Source organism: Colias croceus, chromosome 5 (assembly GCF_905220415.1).
Source record: "Colias croceus chromosome 5, ilColCroc2.1".
Lineage (NCBI taxonomy): Eukaryota > Metazoa > Arthropoda > Insecta > Lepidoptera > Pieridae > Colias > Colias croceus.
This window is the reverse complement of record NC_059541.1, coordinates 6,991,158-7,012,971: the sequence shown is the minus strand read 5'-3', so window position 1 is coordinate 7,012,971 and position 21,814 is coordinate 6,991,158. Positions and strand designations below refer to the sequence as shown.

Sequence of the window (21,814 nt, the reverse complement as noted above, 5' to 3'; positions counted from 1 at the left end):
AAAGGTTGATTTTATACTGACTAAAAGTAATTAATCAGTATCTGGGGGCACGGCAGTGCCCCCGCCAAGACGAAATTTTGTATGTAAGCTAGTATTAGCACACAAACAACAAAAAAATTATAAAACTTGTAATTTTCATCCCCCAACCCCTTAAACTAGGGGTTGGGGGATAACCCCTTAAACTAATTTTAAATTAAATTTTGATGACGCTAGAGGTCTAATCTAATTATCTAAAACTTGGTTCCCCTAGATATATTATATATATGTATAGGTACTCCTTGTTAAAAAAAAATAAAAATTTAATCGACATAATACATATATTGAGACTTGATTGAGACATATACTTCAGATCAGATCATATAATTCTAAGATATAAATATGAATGAATAGAAGTGTTGCGAACGTCTCCTGCCTCTTACGTCCACACAGTAGCTAAAAATAAAAAAAAAATTGTCCTTGACAAGAGAGTGGGCTATAAAAAAGGCGTCTCTGATGTGCAAGAAATACACCCCAAAAAATGCATGAGATCTGATAACTTTTTGACAGTGCGAGTCATATGGGCTCGTCTTGGCAACATTTTACATGAAAATGTTTTTGGTGGGATTACTTATTAATATAATGTTTTAACCGGGACTTGTAAAAAGTACAATATCTATCTAAGAGATGGCGTTAGTAGCTGTAAAGGACTAGTTTAGGCATTGTAATCTAGTCTCCTCTCCTCCTTATTGTTGTTAAAATGTGCCATAGATGGCGTGAGTTGTACAGTAACTTACAATAATATTCTGTTATTAATTATTTTCATAATTTGAATTTGTTCATTAACTTTCTTTTTAACTGAACTTCTATTTCGGTGATAAATGATGATGATATATCTAATATTACGAATTATAACAATACAGATTTTGATTGATTTGTATTTATAGAAACAACAACGTTACAGCTGCGTACCTATTTAAAAAGCATAAGGAGGTTTATTTCACTCCAAGAACTTTAATTATTTGAAAATATTAACTTGGGATCCTTCGAGGCCATAGGAAGACGTCTTTGGACCGATGCTGCAATATACTGTCAGAAAGTTCTCCTTCATTTAGTCCGAACTTAGTAAGATAGTTTTCCGCCTGATTTCGGATTGTTGCAAATTTAACGCAGAGTCAAAGCGAGCTGCTCCGATCGCAAAGGCACTAAATTAGATACCAGTTTAGAAACTCTTCGCTGACTTAGAATTATTTACCAATAAAAATATCTCTCATGGCTAATAGAACCTACGTGAAAATAAATTTAGAGTAACGTTCTGCATACTTACATGTTTTAATTTTATCTTCACAATATTTTGGCAACTCAAACTTTATTTTGAGTATGATCTTCCTTATTTATTTATAGCCATTATTGACAATTCTCGGTTCCTATAATCTTAATTTCCTGTTAATGTAACGAATGTTTAAATGATATCGACTCTATTAAATTTTAACTACCTACCACGATTTCGGAATATCGAAATTATTAAATTAAGTCAGTACATAAAATGGTAAATGGTATTTTTGGTACAGTTTAATCGAAACAAACGAACAGAAATAAAATACATTAGTAGATATACATCGAGTTAATTAAAATACAAACTAAAGTCATTGGACTAAAATTTTCAACTAATTTAAACTATTGCCGCCAAATCGAATATATAATACAAAGATCGCCGGGTCTATTTAGGACAGGTGTCTCTATGTCAAGCGAAATAAATAGCTGCGGTGCGATGTCTGCCGGAAGGTGTTATCAATTTGTCGCACTGAATGAGATTGTCGCCGCTTTCTGTATTGTGTACTTAGCTTTTATAGTCCATTTTACAAGGGACATCTTCGGTTCAATCATACACGCTCTATCTTACTATGTACATTGTACATGTTTTAGGCTCTTCAGTGAAGGACATCTGGCTTTCATAAAAGTATGGACTCTTTTGTATGTAAATTGTTATCGCAAATTCAAACTCATCAATATCAAAATTCACCTATTACTACTACTACTAAAAGTAGTGTTTACTTTTTATCGCATTTTGTCTTCTCGGAGTTATGAGTTTTATAAAGAAAGACTAATATTTATTGTTTACTAGATTTCCCGCCCGCGTTTGCAAAGGAAAACCCGCATAGTTCCCGTTCCCGTGGATTCCCGATTTCCGGGATAAAAACTATCCTATGTGTTAATCCAAGTTACCCTCTATATGTGTGCTAAATTTCATTGTAATCGGTTCAGTAGTTTTTACGTGAAAGAGTAACAAACACCCATACATCCATACTTACAAACTTTCGCCTTTATAATATTTAAGATAATACACATACACATTGTATAAAACAATTAGAATTATTATAATTATACAAACAAAACAATTTTTTAGTGTTTTTCACCTATAACAGTGACTATTCCAGTGTTAATTTCAACTATGACAAAATACTATTGACTCAAGAGGATAACCGATGCACGATTCCGCTTTAATTCAGGGAATGCATTATTTGCTGGCAACACCACGGTTATTTAAAAGCATCTATATAAACAAACCGGTTTCATACATATAGTACTTCAATAAGGAAATTTTTATTGTGCGGTATACCGCCACTATATAAACTTGTCTTAATCTGAAGCTCTAAAGTAATATTTAAAATGATTTTCAAGAGTAGTATTGTATTATTTTGTGTATTTTTCGCCGTTGGCGTTCTTGGAGGAAGAAAAGGTATATTTATTATTAAACAGAAATGCATTTTAGTCGTTAATTAAATTTATTCAAATGATAGCCAAAGCTGTCCTTAATGAAATTCATACAATTAGTTTACAATGTGATTTATAATATAAACAACTTACCTACTTAGTTGCGTATTATGAAATTTAAGAAATTTAGTATTGACTAAAATAAATTTAAAGTTCAAAATTTATGAAAATCAAAAATGTTACAACTCTCAAAATAGGTTACAGTTACAGTAAATTAAAATTAAATATTGAACTAATATATTTCGTACTTTTGCAAGCATCTTCAACAAAGGAAGCCCAGGGAAATGACCAAGGTAATTATGGTGAATTAAAGAATTATGAAGGATCTAGTCGTAAAGTCAGACAATATCCTTACTATTACGGCAAGTATTGAACTATAGCAATACGTAATCATCATCACGGGATAGCTACTAAAACGGTGGTATAATTGAAACATACACACACATTTTCCCTAACAAATTATTTGTATTTATTTAATCTGTAACATTGTGTCTTTGCTTTGTTTTCTTGCGCAGGATTCCATGTTATTCTTATGAACCTTCTTATAAACTACATTTTTATGTACATTGAAGAAAAGCCATCTTTCACATTATCCTAGATAATCATTGGGCAAAAGCAGTAACCATTTCACCGTCATTTCAATTTCCTGTTCTTTCCCTTAAAAATTATCAATACAATATATACTTATCCAGTAATATAATTTAATTTTGAAAATATTGTTTGTTTTTAAGATGGATTTTCCTTTTTTTTAATTATGTCATCTCTTAGATCTGCCATAAGTTATATAAGAACTATAAATATGGTATCACTGAATATTTTTTAAAATCATTTCATTTTCTTACAGATGAATATGCAAGAGAAAATAGTTACGATCAGACACAGCAAATCTATAACAATCAACCGCAAAACACGTAAGTAAAATTATAAATACCTATATCAAAGATTAAAATTATTATGTTCCCTAAATTATACTACCTAATAACTTTAATACAAAAATTTAACAAAGTTCAATACTCTATGATTTATACTCTATACCTAATTTATATCTAGGTGTATACAATTAACTATATGAACTAAGTATATTGTAAAATATTTTATATGTAAGTACTTGATTTCATTGCGATTTAAATTAAGTCGCACTTTACTAATCTTTGATTACAAACGTTCCATAAGATGTGCAATATTTTCTATTTATTTTGTGGAGGCCTTGCCTTGTCTATTAATGTTGTTCATGGAAAATGGGGTATATATACAAATAACAGGTATGATTTATTCACAAACTTTAGAAAATGCCATAAATTTAATAAAAGAATGTGGAGATCATAAAGCTGACTTCCTGGTTCAAAATTCGTCGTTTGTAAATTTCAAAATATTAATATGATTTATTTATTGATTTCATTTAAAAATAGTAAAAATGTATTTAAAATTTAAATTGCAATAAAATATTTTCTGCGCCAGACATAAAACGAGCAGTTGCGCATGAGGATAACTTGGCTATTTACTTCTCTAAAAAGTGACGTCAACATGAATAAATCCTCAATATGTTATATTTGTAAACTGGTTTATGCATGGTTTAAATTTCTTCATATACTTCATAAAACTTATTTTAAGTTGGTTTATCGAAAATGAATAAATGTATTTTTAAAGTTAATATTTACCATATTTATTTTCAGAAATGATTACGGTCAGTCCGGACAGAATGATTACTATGGCCAGAACACAGTAAGTCCTTGACTTTTATATTTTGGAAAGACATACCTAATACATAATATGTGAGCAAAATAATTACATCTGTTTGATAACAATATCATATGGTTAACAATTATGGACCATGTTGATAATACATTTTTAAATAACGAAATTATTGTTAGTATACAACTATAAAGTAAAATTTCTGAATTGTACTTGTCTAACTTTATTGTCAGAGCTTTTTAATTTATCGTATATGAATGAGTATGTTGACGTGAAATGAACCTAAGTAATATTTTTGTTCTGTCACTTTTAGCACAGATTACCAGTATATAAACCTGTGATTATTGGTAATGGTCGACAAAACACAAACGTTGTCGCTATATCAGGAAGCGATCCTTCATACATAGTGGGATATACTAATCAAGATGAAGATTACGATCTCTATAATGATAAACGAGGACAACAGTACCCAGGCTCAAAAGGTAACAGTTTTATTGCGGTAAACCAAAGACCTGGTGAGCCAGAAACTGTTATACTGTCGTCTAGATCAAAACACGGACATCAAAGTACTATAATTGTCAATCAAGAAGGAGCCGATCAAAATCCAGGTCCGTACAAAAACTTACCAAATAATAAAAAACACTTTATTGGCAAACAAAACTACAATCAAAATACTCGTCAAAGCCAAGAATTTGGAGGTATTAGGTATTAGGTTCATTATGGAATTGAACCTCTAAAAATATGTCAATGATCACTTTTGAATTGTCAAGTACTAAAACTGAGGTACATAATAAGAATTCTTAATTAAGACAAAATATAATTTGGGAAATTTTCTGAAAGTTTTCGGATTCCTATGTAGGTATAGATTCGTTTAGAAAACTGTGGTGTCATATAGTATTTTTAGGTATTTATAAACGTTTTTATATCACTAAGTGTCTCTTATATAGGTTTCCTATATTTATGAGGTACATTCAAAGCAACCTAGGTAGAAAATAGAAAATATTTGCATTTGTAAATCTTTATAACAGGATATACCTAATATATTACGTACAGTTTACTATAATAATTTTCAAGTTACTTTTACAATCGATATTTTCCAATAAAATTTCTTCACTTTCTTTTGTAAAAGCCACACATAGAAGTACAAAGATCAGTTAAATTATGCATGCGTGCATCATGTAAATAACTATGTACCTATATATTTAAATTTATACATTAAATAATTTAAAAAAAATATTTATTTTTATTGATTTTTCTCATGAAGCTGTAGTCAACACTGTACACCCCGAGACATGAAGCTAAAATAAGTTACCACTTATCATATAGGTAAATATTTATCCACTCTGTGCTTATACCAAATTGATAATTTAGATTTTTTCCAACCTCAATATTATATCAAAAATATGAATAGCCAACCTGAAGGTTGACACACTACAGTTTGATTTGAATAGTTTCATTTTAATTCAAATCAAAATCAAATAAGGGATTATGTTTCCTTTTTTTCTGTTAATTAATAATTTTTTTATAATCAGATCAATACTTCCCAAGATTATACCTTTTTAACATAATAAATTATAAACTTTACCTTTGTTTAAAATTAGTATAGATTTAGAGACTTAGTTATGTTCCAAAAACTAGAAAGCGATAACTAGTAGAAAGAAGGAAAGGTAACAAAACAAAATTCTACGTTTTAACATTTTAAGAATGGTAAAATATATGTAGATATTGAAATACACATCATATTAATATCTTACAGTTTATTATTAATGAGACATCAGTTTATTTAACATAAACAATTTATTAAAAAGTCGGTAGGCATCTTCCATCAGCAGTTCTTTTGAAACCAGTTGAACACCCGCCTCCAAAGTTTTCACGACCATCTTTTTTTTCTGTTGTGCTAGCAGATGCAACAGTTGAAGAAGGTTCCATAACATCTGATTTCACAGTACTGGGTTTTGTTTCCTCTGTATCTGTACTGGGAAAAACAATTGCCGTTTCACTCGCATCCACTTTTTCAATTGTATTTTCCTTTTTTTGTGGTGTGGCTAATGTTGTGCTGGTAGTTATTTCATTGCGTGGGCTCGCATTGGTTGGATGTATTACTCCCCTTATGTCATCTCTTATTTTGTGCGATGTTTCATGTAATGATTCTGCGAGATCTTTCAAGAGCCCCGCATTCGCTAATGCGCAACATAGAATAAAACAGAGTCCAAATAATAAATTGAATCTCTTCATTTTAAACACAAATATTCCACGCAAATAACTCAGCCGTATTACTGGCAACTGTGATCAATTTACTCAACTAAATAAAGATATGTATGTGACCTTTTGGCCTCGGACCAACGAAAGCGATAATACGGCGTTTCCAAGAACAGTAATTTAATATGGTAGGTAATTTAACCTAACTTACTCAAATTTTTATTGGATCTGAAATCAAAATATTGTACATATGAATTGAAATCTTTTAAACATAAAATTTATTAAATCTAAAAACCAACCTTCATAACTTTTGTCTACAGTTTCTATAACGATCACGTCTGTAGCCATCAGGACAATCTAAGTCCGGCACTCTTATGATTTGGCTTGCATCCACGCTTTCCGTCGTTGTTGAAGTAGCCATTCGTATTTTATCATGAAAATTAAATACAACTCCCGATTCTACTGATGTCATAACGCCCAACAATAAAACTGCTAATACTATTGCAAATTTTACGTCCATTTTAATGAATCGTAGATAGCAAACTGCGTCATACAAACAATGGGAAATGGGCAATCCGCTCACTATCAAAAAGGACTTCTACATACTCCGTGTCTGTCTTTCACCTTTCCAGCTTCACATGATATAATGTTTGGAGGCACATCAATCATACTTGTATCAGATTTATCATCAGAGTCACTATTTCTTTTATTTTTCTCAATAACACTTTGTGCGTTTGGTTTCAAATGTGAAGACTGTCCAAGAATGTCTTTGAGAGGATTAGCGAAAATACTAATAATATCTTGAGAGGAAAATGGTAACGAATTCACACCTAACAAAAATTGAACAATAATACTGAACACTACTATATGCAAGAACGATCGCGTCATATTATATGAATAGACTCAGAGAACACAATTCGCTTATCAGTCACAACTTCCAACCGGTCAACAAGAATCGTTATCTATTCATATGATTAATATTTAACCTCGTTATATATTCTAGCACTTATCGTTCTTAGAAATGATTAAAATGTTGTATTCAAAAAGTTTTATATTACACTGATTATGTTTTGTAATCTCATCCCCCTTTTTACCACATTATCATCCATAATATTAAATACAAACACAATATTAAGTTAACATCTATCTACCAACCTTATCTATTATCATAAATAAGGAAATGAACACATTGGTGTACGTATTTATTAACCACTAGCGGTCCGCGCCGGCTTCGCCCGTGGTACATTTTTACGTTTTCTCTTCATAAGAACCATCCTCGTACTTCAAGGAATGTAATAAAAAAAGAATTAACGAAATCGGTTCAGTTGTTCTCGAGTTATGCGCTTACCAACGCATTTTGCGATTCATTTTTATATTATAGATTACATTGTGTTTCATGGCTATTCGAATATTCTTTATTCATAATTGTAATATCAAGCTCGCAATACAAGCTCACCTCAGTGATTCCAACCGCTGAGGGAAAAAGATAGTTAATTTTGATCCAGATTTACGGCTAGGTAAATTTTAAATAATTATTAAGGTTCTTTTTGTTTGTATATTCAAATATTTTTTTATAAAATACAGAGTCGCACAACTTATTAGGTACTTAATTCATTGATTCGCGTGATATTTTATTGTTTATCCATTCTGATAATAGTAAAATCCCAAGCATCCTTTGATAATAATATTGCCGCTTAATGAAATATGTCGGAAACGCAGTGTGAGCATCAAAGGAATTTCATAATTAAAACGTCTACCCTTTTGGATCATAATATCAGAAGCCGAATTTCTATTACAGATACTTTTTAACGTGCATTGAAATAAGATATGCATAATGTTATGACATATATTATGTATAATTATCTAGATTTCTAGATTTCATAGTTACATGACGTCATTTAAGGCTTTCATCTAATCTATAGAATGTCATAACTCTGGGATTGCACAAATCTCACGTTTTTGCCAATGCGATAAAATAAATGTATTGTTTCACTTTAGTTTCGTGAAGTAGATTTGTGTATCCAATATTTTTCCATGTGAATATTTGCGTACAATTCACATTCAACGCACATTCGGACGCAGAACGTTTCACCTGCCATAGTTTATTACCTATTCAACGGACTCGTACAAATAAAATTGTATAATGCATAAGCGAATAGCGAATGGAGAGTTTGATTTACGAGGGAGCGGGTGGCCGCCCGAGTTACGTGTTGAATAACTAACATCAGGCCATTGCCCAATGGAACGCTCTATCATATCTTATAGGGGATGAGACCCTACTGAGGCCTAGCCCAACTAGATCAGTTACCTTGTATTCAAATTAAATAAAAACACATAATTAGGATTAAACAGATTACAACAGTTCCAAAAATTGTGATAGAAAAATGAAAATTTGATTAACAGCTCTACAACATGATATTCTGTGTGCAATTTATATCTTAATATTCATTAAAAACAATGAAAATCGTATCCCGCCTTAAATTAAGTAAACTTATTGTTAACTTTTGTATTTTATCTTTATATTCGAGAGAGAAGCAGCTTTGATACTATAAAGTTTTAAACAATTAATGCGTTACAACATAGCGGGGTGTTCAATTTTAGCATCAGTAATTAATAACCGATGAACTAGTAGCAGATAGAAGGTAATAATATTCTTACCAATTATTACAATCATCTACCAATACACATCCAAATTCAATTATTCATTTCACCTTTTCATTTGAACGTCCATCAAATGGCCTTCACTATACTGCACACTAAACCAGTTTCATTATTATCGATACTGTCTACAAGCCTTGGGAGTATCCTGCCTCCACATACTGGAAAAATGACTCCTTTTTACAATTTACATATTATATAAAAATCACTTTACTTCTATTTCTTTCTAGGATCAAGACTTTATTCGAACACATGTACAAGAAGCATAAACAGCATTTTTTTCTACATAGTGGTGCTTGGATTCATTAAATTATTGGCATAAACATATTAATTGAATAAATATACAAAAATGACATATAAATAGACATTATTTGTTTGCAAAATACATCCTTGTTTGGTATTTTACAAATTCTTTTTTTTATGCATAATGATTGCATTTACTTATTAGTCAATGATTTTTGCCTATAGTTATTATAAATAAAATCAGATTAACACTAAATAATACTGCTTTCATATTTTAAGAATTATCGATTAAAATAGAGCTGAAAACAAGTAAAAAGTACAGTCAACCAAAAGGTTCAATATTTTATTTTTATTTGTGTCAATCAAATACAAAATATGTATATATTTTGATGAATCATCAGGAAACTATGATGTTTGCATCATTAGAAGTAATAAATAAAAGAGGAGCAATTTAATTCATATTTAAATTAATTCTGATAACAATCATAAGATAAAATTATTGAATAGATTAAGTTCAACCAAATGATACGTTATGATAACATCTTATCAAATGTTATGTTTGATCCCTTCAGCAAGAACTACTGATATGTCTTGCAAAGTACAGATATTTAATCAATTCTAATTCAAATTACGTGGAATATTTAAATCAATTTAAGCCTAAGGTTATCTCGAATGGAATTGTTTCGAGGTATTATAAAATACTTATAGTTTTAAAGTTTAATATCCCCAAAAGATCCTATCATGCCATAAACATAAGAAAGTCAATCTTCTCAAATACTGACTTACATAATATTATGTGCTTACTTAGGTGATTACTCTTTCTAACGGTAATCATAAAGATGATGAGGAAGAATCTTCTTTATAATTATATTTCTGGCTTTTATAAAAATTGACCAGTTAGATGTTTAATAATATTTTTAACACGACTAAATACTCCTGAAAAAAAAGAATGTTTGCTCATGTCTGTGAGTTTGTCTTCGCTAAAACCTGAGTTAAGATAGTTAGTTTTTGTTAATTCACCTTAAATATCAATTATCATGTAAAGTTCGGTTTTTATGAAAATATGAATGATATGAGATGATAAGAATGTGATGAAATCTGAAATTTTTTTGTTGCTGCATAATTGTATTTCTCTGAAGCTGAACGTGCTTATGAAGACTACGAAGAATTTTGACTGTAAGATTGCAGTACCGTCGAAGTGTGATACTGAGGAAAGATGGAATTCGGACCTTATAGGAACTGTTACCCTTTTTACTGCTATATTTATTAAAAAGTCATTAGTTCATTGTTTATGGTGTTTCTATGCTCGATTATCCAACCTATACCTGTCCGCATTACCCCCGACTGAGGTGCAAGTAATAATTTATTAGCACATAAATATTATAAATAGTTTCTTAAGGAATGTAAAGCCCTGTTTCGTTTGTGAAACATTATTTCTATAAAACTTTCATGTTTGAAAACGTTCCAATACATTTGTATTTATCAACAATAATAAAATCTTTAAATAGTAAAATATAACATCATATATCTTATGTTGTTATCATATTTATATATATTTACCTTGAAAATAAATATATATTTAAAAAACACGCTTTAATGATGTTTAGCGATCTTCATCTATAGATAAACTCATGAAATGAAATTGCAACTACACAGATTTTAAATTGCTTTTTTCTTATCAATTTCATCATTATTTTCATACACTTATAAATAAATAGGAAATTAGATGGGCCCACACAGAGCGAGCAGCCTTTCTAGGCAATTGCTGCGTGAAGTATCTCGTTTAGTGTAGACGTGGCTGAGCTGATCATTTTCCTGTGCAGCACACGCGTTTTCCTCTATGTAGGTCCGTCTAATTAATTATTATTATATAATGTATTATTTAAACAGTATCAGTCAATTTCCTCATCAATTTAATAATATGTACAATTTGCCTATGTCCCATTAACTATAATGGTTTTCAGCCAAACATTGCTTCGATAGTAAATTATTATCCCTATAGGAACCTTAACACTATCAGTTCTTCGATAAAATTTTATTCAGTAAATGTCAGCAATAATTGCACTTTTATTTAAGAAAAGCTATATCGCCTTTTTACATCACTGCATAGTTATAGTTCAAAGTCTCTATGTGTCTATGTGCCCTTATGAATGCTTAGATCTTTAAGTATGCAATGGAATTTGTTATTATTTGATAGATAGAGATTAAAGAGGAAGGTTTATACATATCACTAGCTGTGCTCCGCGGTTTTATCCGCAGTGCTCCGCTCCTGTTGCTGCATTAGTAAGACGACCAGATGAATTAACCTTTAAACCAACTCTAGATTATGTTATCTCTTACGTAGGTACCTATATTATTTAGTTTTCACCTTGACATGTATATTATCAAGATTTATATTGTTTATATACTAATACTATCATAGCTGACAGCTAATTTATTTATTAATTATATATTCTACAATTTACTTATTTATGATATTTGTTAAATCCATTTGCTATCTTCATATTTTAAAAACTAAACTTCTTACGGTAAATGTACCAAATTCCGAGGTGTTCTAAAAATGGCACTATATTGCGATCTATTTAGGAAACGCACTACAACAACTTTTAGAACAATTTACAATTTTACGTCACTATCCCAACGTAATTGCGCAAGAATTTTCTTCTCTTTTGTATCGATGAAAAAACAGTCATCTTCAGCAACCAACGACCAGCAAACGTTGACCAGAACCCATTCAGAAATATAAGCCCTAACAATCAAGTATACATAATTAGCATAATCTTAAGGTAATAAATAAATTTAAACCAATATATTTTTTTCCAATAGATACAATCATGCTTACCTGTAAAAAGCATTACTGAAATGAAAAAAGAGTGTGCATTAAATGCTTTTTCTTATTTCAAGCAAGTTAGCAAAAAACAAGCGTCTTAAATACGAATAGAAGGGATTTTAATATCCTTAAGTAGTGATGATACTGGTTTTCTCTCTTATAAAAGACTTGCAAAGTAATCCCAAGAAGGCGTATAGATATCTTGCAAATCTGCTTGAGTCATCGCATCCTTTACAAATAAATAGGGTCCAAGAAATGTTTCAATCTCAAAAAAGGGATTTTAACCTAAATTTACAAACAAACATCGATTGTAATTACATTATACAAAACATTAACTTTCTGTTAGATAGGATTCATATCTTTTATAAATTAAAAAACAGAAATGTGATGAAAAAATATATGTTAATTTATTAAAATTGATTTTTTTCATCAAATTTCTCATGGTTTATTTAGATTAAAATTCTTAATAAGTTATTAACTACGAAGTTAAGAGTAACAATCAAATAAATTAGTTTTTATGTATTTTATTTTATTGTACTGTTCAAATAAGATTTTGATGCCTCCCTTTATACAGCAAACACTTGTCCTTTGCCTAAGGGGTCGCCTGGTAGAGATCACTCTGAAGTGATAAGGCCGCCCCGTTACACATATTAAAGCTGTAACTATGAGATTTATTATTTACTTTCAAATTTTATAAAAATAATATCTACACTAATATTATAAAGAGGAAAACTTTGTTTGTTTGTTTGTAATGAATAGGCTCATAAACTACTGGACCGATTTTAAAAATTGTTTCACCATTCGAAAGCTACATTATCGACGAGTACGAGAGGCTATTATAATGCTAAGACCAACAGGAGCGGAGCGACGCGGATGAAACCGCGCGGCACAGCTAGTGTGTAATAAAGTGTTAAATAATTAAATAAATTATAATAAAATAAGGATGGCTGGTAAACTAAACATTTTCCTCACATATTTCCTCATTGTAAATTTCCATATAATATATCCTGCAAAGGTCTCAAACGGAAATTCATCATCCTCATTCCCAAATAAAATAAAATGCGGTTAAAATTAATCGATACTCCATGTTTAGGAAAATGGTATGTGTGATATGCTCGAAATCATTTTCTATATTTGAATTAATTGTATTGTTAACTAAATTAATAATGATTGCTCAAAATACCAATATGTTTTGAATCCGGTTTTAATTATAAAAATATCACAAATGAAAACCAATTTATGTTATAAAACCGGTAACTAAAATATATTAATGGTAAGGAGAAAGAATAAAACACTCATTTCAACAATTCACATTTATTCTTATTAAAAAACTGACTAATTGTGTGACTATCAATGATAGTAAAAGACGGAATATAGTAAAGCATTATTATTACTACAATATTTAAAATATACAAATAATATGTAAACTTAATTCTCCTTAATCCCGCCTTCCCTTGATGTGTTTAAACTTCTTATGCTGAAAATAGAGATTGTGGCACCTTAAGAGTAATTTAATTAAAGTGATATCAAATTTAATTATACTAATGAGATATTTATTTAGGCTAATAAATAAATAAAACGAATAGCTAAACTTTGACCAAATGATAACATAAACCCTGATATTACTTATTAAGGATATATTTTAATCCACAGTCCATTTGAGTTCTAAACTTAATTACCAGGAAAATATAAAGAAATTTAATTGTTACAAGCTATTAATATAATGGGTACCTAAATACATTGTTATAGAAATCTGAATATATCTTTGCAAGAAGGTACTGATTTTAAATCATAACAAATACAGATCTACTTACTTGAAATCCAGAATGATTATTCGACTCATTGCTGTCATCACTTTCCTCCGAAGAGGAAGATGATGATGATGATGATGAAGAATCATCATTTTTATCTCGGCCCTGCATGATTTAAAAAATACAAGATAATTCTTGTGGAGAAGACTTGGTTTGATGTTAATTATCAGCAAATAACTATAATTTATCTTACCTACATAAAAGGAACCTAGAGATTTTTAGCCCCGGTTCAACGCTGACTTCGTTGATGTTTGAATCTTTATTGAGTAAATCAAATTAAAATCTCAACCAGATCAGAAATCTTGTATAATTACTGCACACAACATATTTGGGAAATGATATAACCTAGTAATAAATTAACACAATAAGTATCTACCCAGCTTAATGCAAAACAATAACTCCAGAGTATGATAAAAAAATATAAAGCATGCTTCGCTAAACCATGGATTCAACAACGTTTCTCAATCTGCACCAAACTTAAAATAAAAATGTTGAAGTAGAAGTTGGGCAGGCATTCGTCATTATTGCTCATTAGAGCCGCAATCCAGCCTCGCTTGAAGAAACTCGGCGTAATGCGAGCGTTCTCTAAACAAATTGGAGTGTTTCCTGTGTACACTACTTCACTAAAAATACCAATGATCCTACAAAGTATCCAGTTTTGTACTGGATGACTATGATATTATTTAATTAGCACTATCACACATTATAGATTACAAGAAGCGATTAAATCTGCATTAAATTATACCCATAATTTTTTATTTTAAGAAAGCAGAATATACCATCATCAGGTATGAGCCAATTTTTTTTTCTTGTTTAGTACTTTATAAGACAGCTGTCGCTTCTCTTGAGGTCCTATTTCAATTATAATTGGTTCAGGTCGAACAATTCTGGAATTTTCATTAATCATGCACACATTATTGTTGAAAATGTTTAGTATATTATTTGCTTTTTATTTAAAACCATACATATTTCATACCTTATTGCAATCATTATCTTCCTCTGAAGATGAAGATGATGATGATGATGAAGACGATGAATCATCTTCTTGACACTTCAGCTTGCGATTATTTCGTATTATTATTATCTGAAATGCATAAATAATTTTAAAGAAATAAGATAATTATAGTATTTATGTACAGAATCAAAAAAGTTATTTGTTAGAAATAATATACAGTTTGCTAGTTGCCATATCTAAAACTATCTAGCAAATATTATCACATAGCATCCAGATATCTCATTTATTATACAATAAAATTAAGGAAATCGGATGAAGTCATTACGGATGGATCGGATGAATCATTTGAAGTCATTACCTCGTCACTGTCGTCATGGTGCGAGTGCCTTCTACTGAAAAAAGTTTATCTTTTAGTGCATCATAACAATTTAAATTGAGTATTCATATTATGATTTTGTTGAATAGGAGAATAAGTTTTGATTGGTAGAAAGCATCGGGGGCATTTATTTTATGAGAAAAATACTAAATCCAAAAAGGATATTACATTTTTAAAAGATGCATTGTATATGCGATGCCAAAAAGCAGGAATAAAGGTAGCTTAACGAATTTATCTGTCAATGGATAAATTTTTGCACAATTCATACGTACCTTGATGGAATACATTCTACAACAACTAAGAATGCAAGGGTGAAAGTAACAAAAATTAAAGTTTTCATTTTCTTATAATATCTATAATTATAAATTATGCGCAAATTCTTGTCTACTTCGAAATCACTCCTAACACCGACTAAAATAGACTTGATAAAGTGGACTTTTGAATAAGGTCGTATTGATAAATATTAATTTTGCAATTAACCCTTTTAGAGATTTAAGTCACTGACACAAATATTATTGCACACATTATATCAATTTGTATTCTAAATTAGATCAATGTAAGTAAATAGCATTGACATTTGTATATTAGTATGTATTATATACTCACTAATATCATCAATATGTGTTTTCTAAACATGTCACATTATTTGTACCAACATAATATTATGGGCTTTGAACTAGCACTTTGAAGAAAAATATAACCTATAGAATACGTTTTTTAATTTAATTTTATAATTAAAAGTAAATAAATGTCATAATTATTATAGGTTTTATTATATCTGCAAAAACCTACTTTAAACGATAAAGTAAACGTTAAATATATACCTACACAAAAATTATACAATATATTCAGCACTAACAATTAATGATAAACATTACATGTTAGCTACATAATGTGTACCTACTTAGTGTATTATTAATTACCATTTCTTTCTACTTAGTTGAAAAAAGTCAAATCATTAACCAAAATGGTTAAAATACATACCTACCTAGCAAACCATACCATATTGGTTGGGAATGTGACCCAAACCACTTATTTAATCATTTTAACAGACAAAAAAAGGAGGTTCTCAATTTGAATGCATTTTTTTTTCGAAGATAATCATTTTCTTTTCTGTAAAGCTTGTTATACTATTTTAGCTTATCGTGTTAAGGTTTATCAAATTATAATATACTAAAAAAAGTCATCAGCTATTAGTCTTAGTGTTGCTTTCCTTCCCTTTATTATTTATACTTCAAAAAAGATACCGTTCAAAGCATAGATCACGTAGTTGTAACAAATACAAATTTAATAAATATTACTTTTGTTTTCTTTGTGTATGGTTAACTACATATTTTCCTTATTGTAACATTTGAGGATAAAATATTTTCTATATATTCGGCTTTAAAATTGAAAGCAAATATAATAAAATATAATGAGGTTAAATTATTCATCGGTGTGTCATATTAAGGATAAAGTGTTATGCGAACTATATCATAAGCTCAAACAACATCGTGGTTTCCTTATAAATTTGCGTAATAGGTAACTCGTTTAATTATTTAAGGAAAATATAATGGAATGCAATACATGTAAATTAATATTGTGCATCATCATCATAATAATCATAATCATTTGAATTCAATATTTTAAAAAAATTAATTGAATTGTTCAATTAATTTATGTAAGGGGACATATATACACACTAATATTATAAATGCGAATGTAACTCTGTCTGTCTATCTGTCTGTTACTCAATCACGCCTAAACTACTGAACCAATTTGCATGAAATTTGGTATGGAGATATTTTGATACCCGAGAAAGGACATAGGCTACCTTTTATTGCGAAACATGTACCACGGGCGAAGCCGGGGCGGACCACTAGTAATATATATATGGGGTATACATAAATAAATATTTCTGGACTTTTTTCACACACGTTACGATCTGATCCCACACTAAGCTTTTGCTTGTGTTATGGAAACCAAATGGCTGATACACATACATAATATATAATATTAAATAAATATTTATATAGATTAAATGGGAGATAATATTATAATAATACATTTGACGTTTTATGTAGGTACGTCAATTCCACTTGGAAAACCAAGACAAGTATTTTTAATACAAATTAATTCCCCGTCTTGCGCAATGTAATCGTTTTGAAAAACCTTACTCATAGCACATAGTGTATACCTTACATAATTACAAATACCTTTTGAAAAACCTTACTCATAGCACATCGTGTATACCTTACATATTATACCTTATTCCTAGTTTATAAGTCCTAAGTCCTTCCTTACGTCCTAAAGAACCGCACCGCCGCGCCTGTAGCGCCTTTAGTCCGGAGGTTTAAATTTATGTAGAGATATTTTACACCTAAACTTCTGTAATCTTAATTTTAACTAGGTATATGCTGTTTTTTTTTTTAATTTATTATACAATGTAAGTACGTTTAAATGTTTGTAGGAATGATTTCTTCAAAAGGTGAAAATATTTCATTAGTAAGAAATTATGAATATCACCGTATATTCTGATTTCTGCTACATACGTACCTTATAAACATTTACATAATGACCATAATTCAAACCAGTTTTTAATGACACATAAAAAGCGTCTCGTGCTGTTCAAACGGACGATCGGTATTTTTGTTTCGTAAACGACAACGTAAATAAGGAAAATATACCGATTATTATTTTAAAAAACTAAAAAAATTGCTAATACATTAAATATTTCGAAATCAAGGCTGATTATTATAATCTTATGCTAAAAACGAGTTTCAATGGCGACAGAGGTTATGTAATATAAAAATAGGACTCCTCAAAAATGCAGTAAAGTAAGTGTTAAAAGTTAAATAAAACTAGTAAAATTACTTATAAGTTCACTTTATTTCCAATAGTTTACCTGGTTTTTATATTGATATAAATCTTTGACAATTTTGAATTTTTATTGAATAAAGGGAACTTTGAAATGGCATTATAAATTCAACAGTGTGCAATCAAAGCGCCACCGGCCGAAGAAAAAAACCTTAGCGGAAAACTCGTTCTAACTTTTCCTATTTTTCTGCGTTAATTTCACCTGAACCCATTACACTTTACAACAATTCTTAGTGCGAACGATTCTATTAGGATGTTTAAATTGTAATTTTAAATGACTTTCTGAACTTTTAGCGACAAAGAAATAGTAAGAGATCATTTAAAGGAACAAAGGGGAAAGGATTTATTACAGAACGGATAGATTTTTATGGGGCATTGTAATGATACTGTAAATTATTGAATACTAAATTTAGGTAGTTATATAGAATATGTATAAATATGATCAACAGAATCGATTCTAAATTACAATCTCGTTAAATATAATACAAAAAACAATTTATGAAATACCTTTACGTTGCTGTTTCAAAAAGAAAAATATAAAATCGATCAGCTTCAATAGCCAAAAAGATTGAATGAAGGAACCGATATGAAATTGGTACTAAAGTTGAGCAATGAAATGTTAAGGGTGAATAAGTTAATTGGTCCCCCGAGCGTATCGGCGAGTCTCTTGTGGTACAGAGGAATGCATTTAAATTGGATTTTAAGAGTAGAAATCGCCAGCGCTCCACCTCTCCGAGCCTTGTTAGAGTCAATCTCAAAGTTTACGTAAACGAATAAAGCTTCGCTGTGAAACTGAATTTATTGGTATCAATTGAAGATGTATACGCGGTAGGTACGCCTGATTTACGTAAACTCACGGTATAGGCACAGTATTACAATATTATGGTAATACTGTGGCATAGGTATATTATATGTCTACATTTATTTACATACTGGTTTAACATTCGGTTTTTGACTATAAAAGAACAATATTATACACAATGTTTTTATGTAAGTTCGTATTTATTTACCTACAGATTACAATCGGACTATTATAATACCTATTCATACCCACGTTTATCTGTGCATAGTCTGAGAAGGGAAGCTGTTTTCTTTACGAGCTATTTCGCTTAGCCAATATTTCTCTGCGACAGTACGCGCTATCATAAAATAAAACGAAAAATTCCTGTTCACTTCCTTCAGCCACGGTCGTCATGAAAATCATAAGAGGCGAGATTTTATGACCGCCGCGGACAATACGTATGGTTAATAATAAATACAATAAACATTTATATAATGTTATGTCCATAGATCATATTGCATATGAAATATAATAAGACTTAATGTTACGAGGTGAATTTTCTTAATAACATTATAATATAATGTTTAAACTAATATTTTAATTTCTGAGTAAAAAAAAATATGACTAGCGAGGTTTTCTCTTAGCTTATGTGCTAATTGATGTTTTCTTCCATCCAGCTGATTTTCATCGAAATTAATGCTATGGGTCGCGAATTTCTCACTACTCACGCTTTTATAGCACATATTTAATTAACCGACTTCAAAAAAAAGGAGGAGGTTATCAATTCGGCCGGTATATTTTTTTTTTTTTTTTTTTTTATGTATGTACACCGATTACTCCGAGGTTTCTGAACCGATTTACGTGATTCTTTTTTTGTTCGATGCAGGATGGTGTCGAATTGGTCCCATAAAAATTTTATTCGGCTAGGCCCAGTAGTTTTTATTTTATGAGCATTTTTGTCTGTACTCGATGACTTAATTGGAATGTAGCAAGTAACTTTGATTCACTTCCCGGTAACCGATTGAGCTGAAATTTTGTATAAGTGTGTAAATTGGATAGCGATGAAACATTATCATGACATAGAGCTGATTTGATGATGGAATCGGAAGGTGGCCATAGGAACTCAGTAATATATTGACTCAACTTTATCGAGTTTGGGCTCGTTTGATTCGTGTTGAAAATTACACTAAAAAGTATTAAATAAAATTAACTGCGTTAAAAACAACCGACTTCAAAAACAGAAAAGTAAAAAATAAAAAAGATTTGATATTATTAATTGCTACATATTATTTAGATGTGCTATTTATTAAATAGGTTTGAAGTCGGTGCCAAACACTAAGCACTTAGTATTAAGCCCGTGCACCGACATCAAACCTATTTAATAAATAGCACATCTAAATAATATGTAGCAATTAATAATATCAAATCTTTTTTATTTTTTACTTTTCCGTTTTTGAAGTCGGTTGTTTTTAACGCAGTTAATTTTATGAAGTATATTATTATCTATCGACTTTTAATTAAGTGTGGTATCTAAAAGTAGGTGCATATAATTTGTGTACGAACACGAGTCTCGTACGACAAACGCATATAGGTATTATACTCCGCCGATTGTCGCAGCGCCGCCCTCAATTGTTCTACATGAAAAATTGCCTATTCGAATTGTTCGCGAACAAATGCGTACCGTGCGGGTCATTACGCTTTGTTTTAAGAGTAAGTACGACAAAAAATTGCCGTAGTAAAAAGCTAAAATTTTTCGCTTCCGCTCTCTTTAAATGAGGGTACTAGAACGCTGTATAAACTCCGTCTAATTGTTCCTGAGCCTGAATCTTTTTTAATCTTTTAATTTTCGTAAGAAAAATTCCCTTTATGTGAAGGCTTATTTTTTTGACAAAAGCATTGTGGACCAACCTCGCTGCCCCTAAAACCGCACTACTCAATGAGATTGGTATTTGGCCGTATAATTTTACTTCAATAAGTAGTAAATAAGTAGGTATCACCGTATCAGTTCTATAATTTGACTCTAAAAATACCTACAGAAATTAAATTAAATTCAACTATTAAGCGCGTCACACACGGTGAAGATAGGTACTATAATATGTTATGTTAAGATTCTCTAATATAAAATATTACAGTATCTTAAGGTATCCGGTATCAGCGTTCTGACCATCATTTTTCTTTTTGTCATTGCGTACTAAGACCCCTGTAGAACCGCCATCCTGTTACAAATGACACGAAACAGTAAACACTGACACAAAATACACTTCAGTTTACCTACACATTTACCAGTTTTACATTACAAAGCTAATTTGATTAAACATAAGAAATTTTAGATACTAGATGATACTAAGTACTAATAGAATTAAATAAGTGTGTCGTTTCTCTGCCATTTTATTTTCTCACTTCTTCACAAATTCACAATACATAACAAATAATAATCTTTTTAAAATATAATATAAGCGTCAGTATGTAATCAATGCATGTTTAAAACTCTACTTATAGAGTAGCTGAGGGAGATGAATGGCCATTAATTAATTAAGTCTGGCCCTTGGTGATTACACCCTTAGGATCCATTACTTAATTAACATTACTCATGTGTTGATTTCGACCCAAGTTTTCAATGGAACATTATCGATTAAATTGTCATACATTAGGTAAGTAATAA

General features: G+C 30.2%; 2 protein-coding genes across 6 annotated transcripts; one reads left to right on the top strand and one right to left on the bottom strand.

Moving 5' to 3' along the window:
- The first annotated feature begins 2,554 nt into the window (after window positions 1-2,554).
- LOC123692067 lies at window positions 2,555-5,264 on the top strand. Of its 4 annotated transcripts, none has more exons than XM_045636707.1 (5): window positions 2,555-2,716; window positions 3,009-3,044; window positions 3,596-3,662; window positions 4,425-4,473; window positions 4,757-5,264. In XM_045636707.1, the coding sequence occupies exons 1-5, from the start codon at window positions 2,647-2,649 to the stop codon at window positions 5,153-5,155; spliced, it is 621 nt and encodes a 206-aa protein (XP_045492663.1). In that variant the 5' UTR covers window positions 2,555-2,646; the 3' UTR covers window positions 5,156-5,264. The 4 variants fall into 4 exon arrangements, with proteins under 4 accessions (XP_045492663.1, XP_045492661.1, XP_045492664.1 ...); XM_045636705.1 differs by having other exon boundaries at window positions 3,009-3,113; XM_045636708.1 differs by lacking the exon at window positions 3,009-3,044.
- An 8,407-nt stretch (window positions 5,265-13,671) lies between these two features.
- Window positions 13,672-15,961, bottom strand: LOC123692072 (uncharacterized G-patch domain protein DDB_G0278987-like). Of its 2 annotated transcripts, none has more exons than XM_045636713.1 (5): window positions 15,788-15,961; window positions 15,498-15,531; window positions 15,161-15,268; window positions 14,188-14,289; window positions 13,672-13,850 (listed from the first exon to the last, which is right to left on the bottom strand). In XM_045636713.1, the coding sequence occupies exons 1-5, from the start codon at window positions 15,853-15,855 to the stop codon at window positions 13,812-13,814; spliced, it is 351 nt and encodes a 116-aa protein (XP_045492669.1). In that variant the 5' UTR covers window positions 15,856-15,961; the 3' UTR covers window positions 13,672-13,811. The 2 variants fall into 2 exon arrangements, with proteins under 2 accessions (XP_045492669.1, XP_045492670.1); XM_045636714.1 differs by having other exon boundaries at window positions 15,498-15,528; window positions 15,788-15,954.
- Between the last annotated feature and the right edge of the window lie 5,853 nt (window positions 15,962-21,814).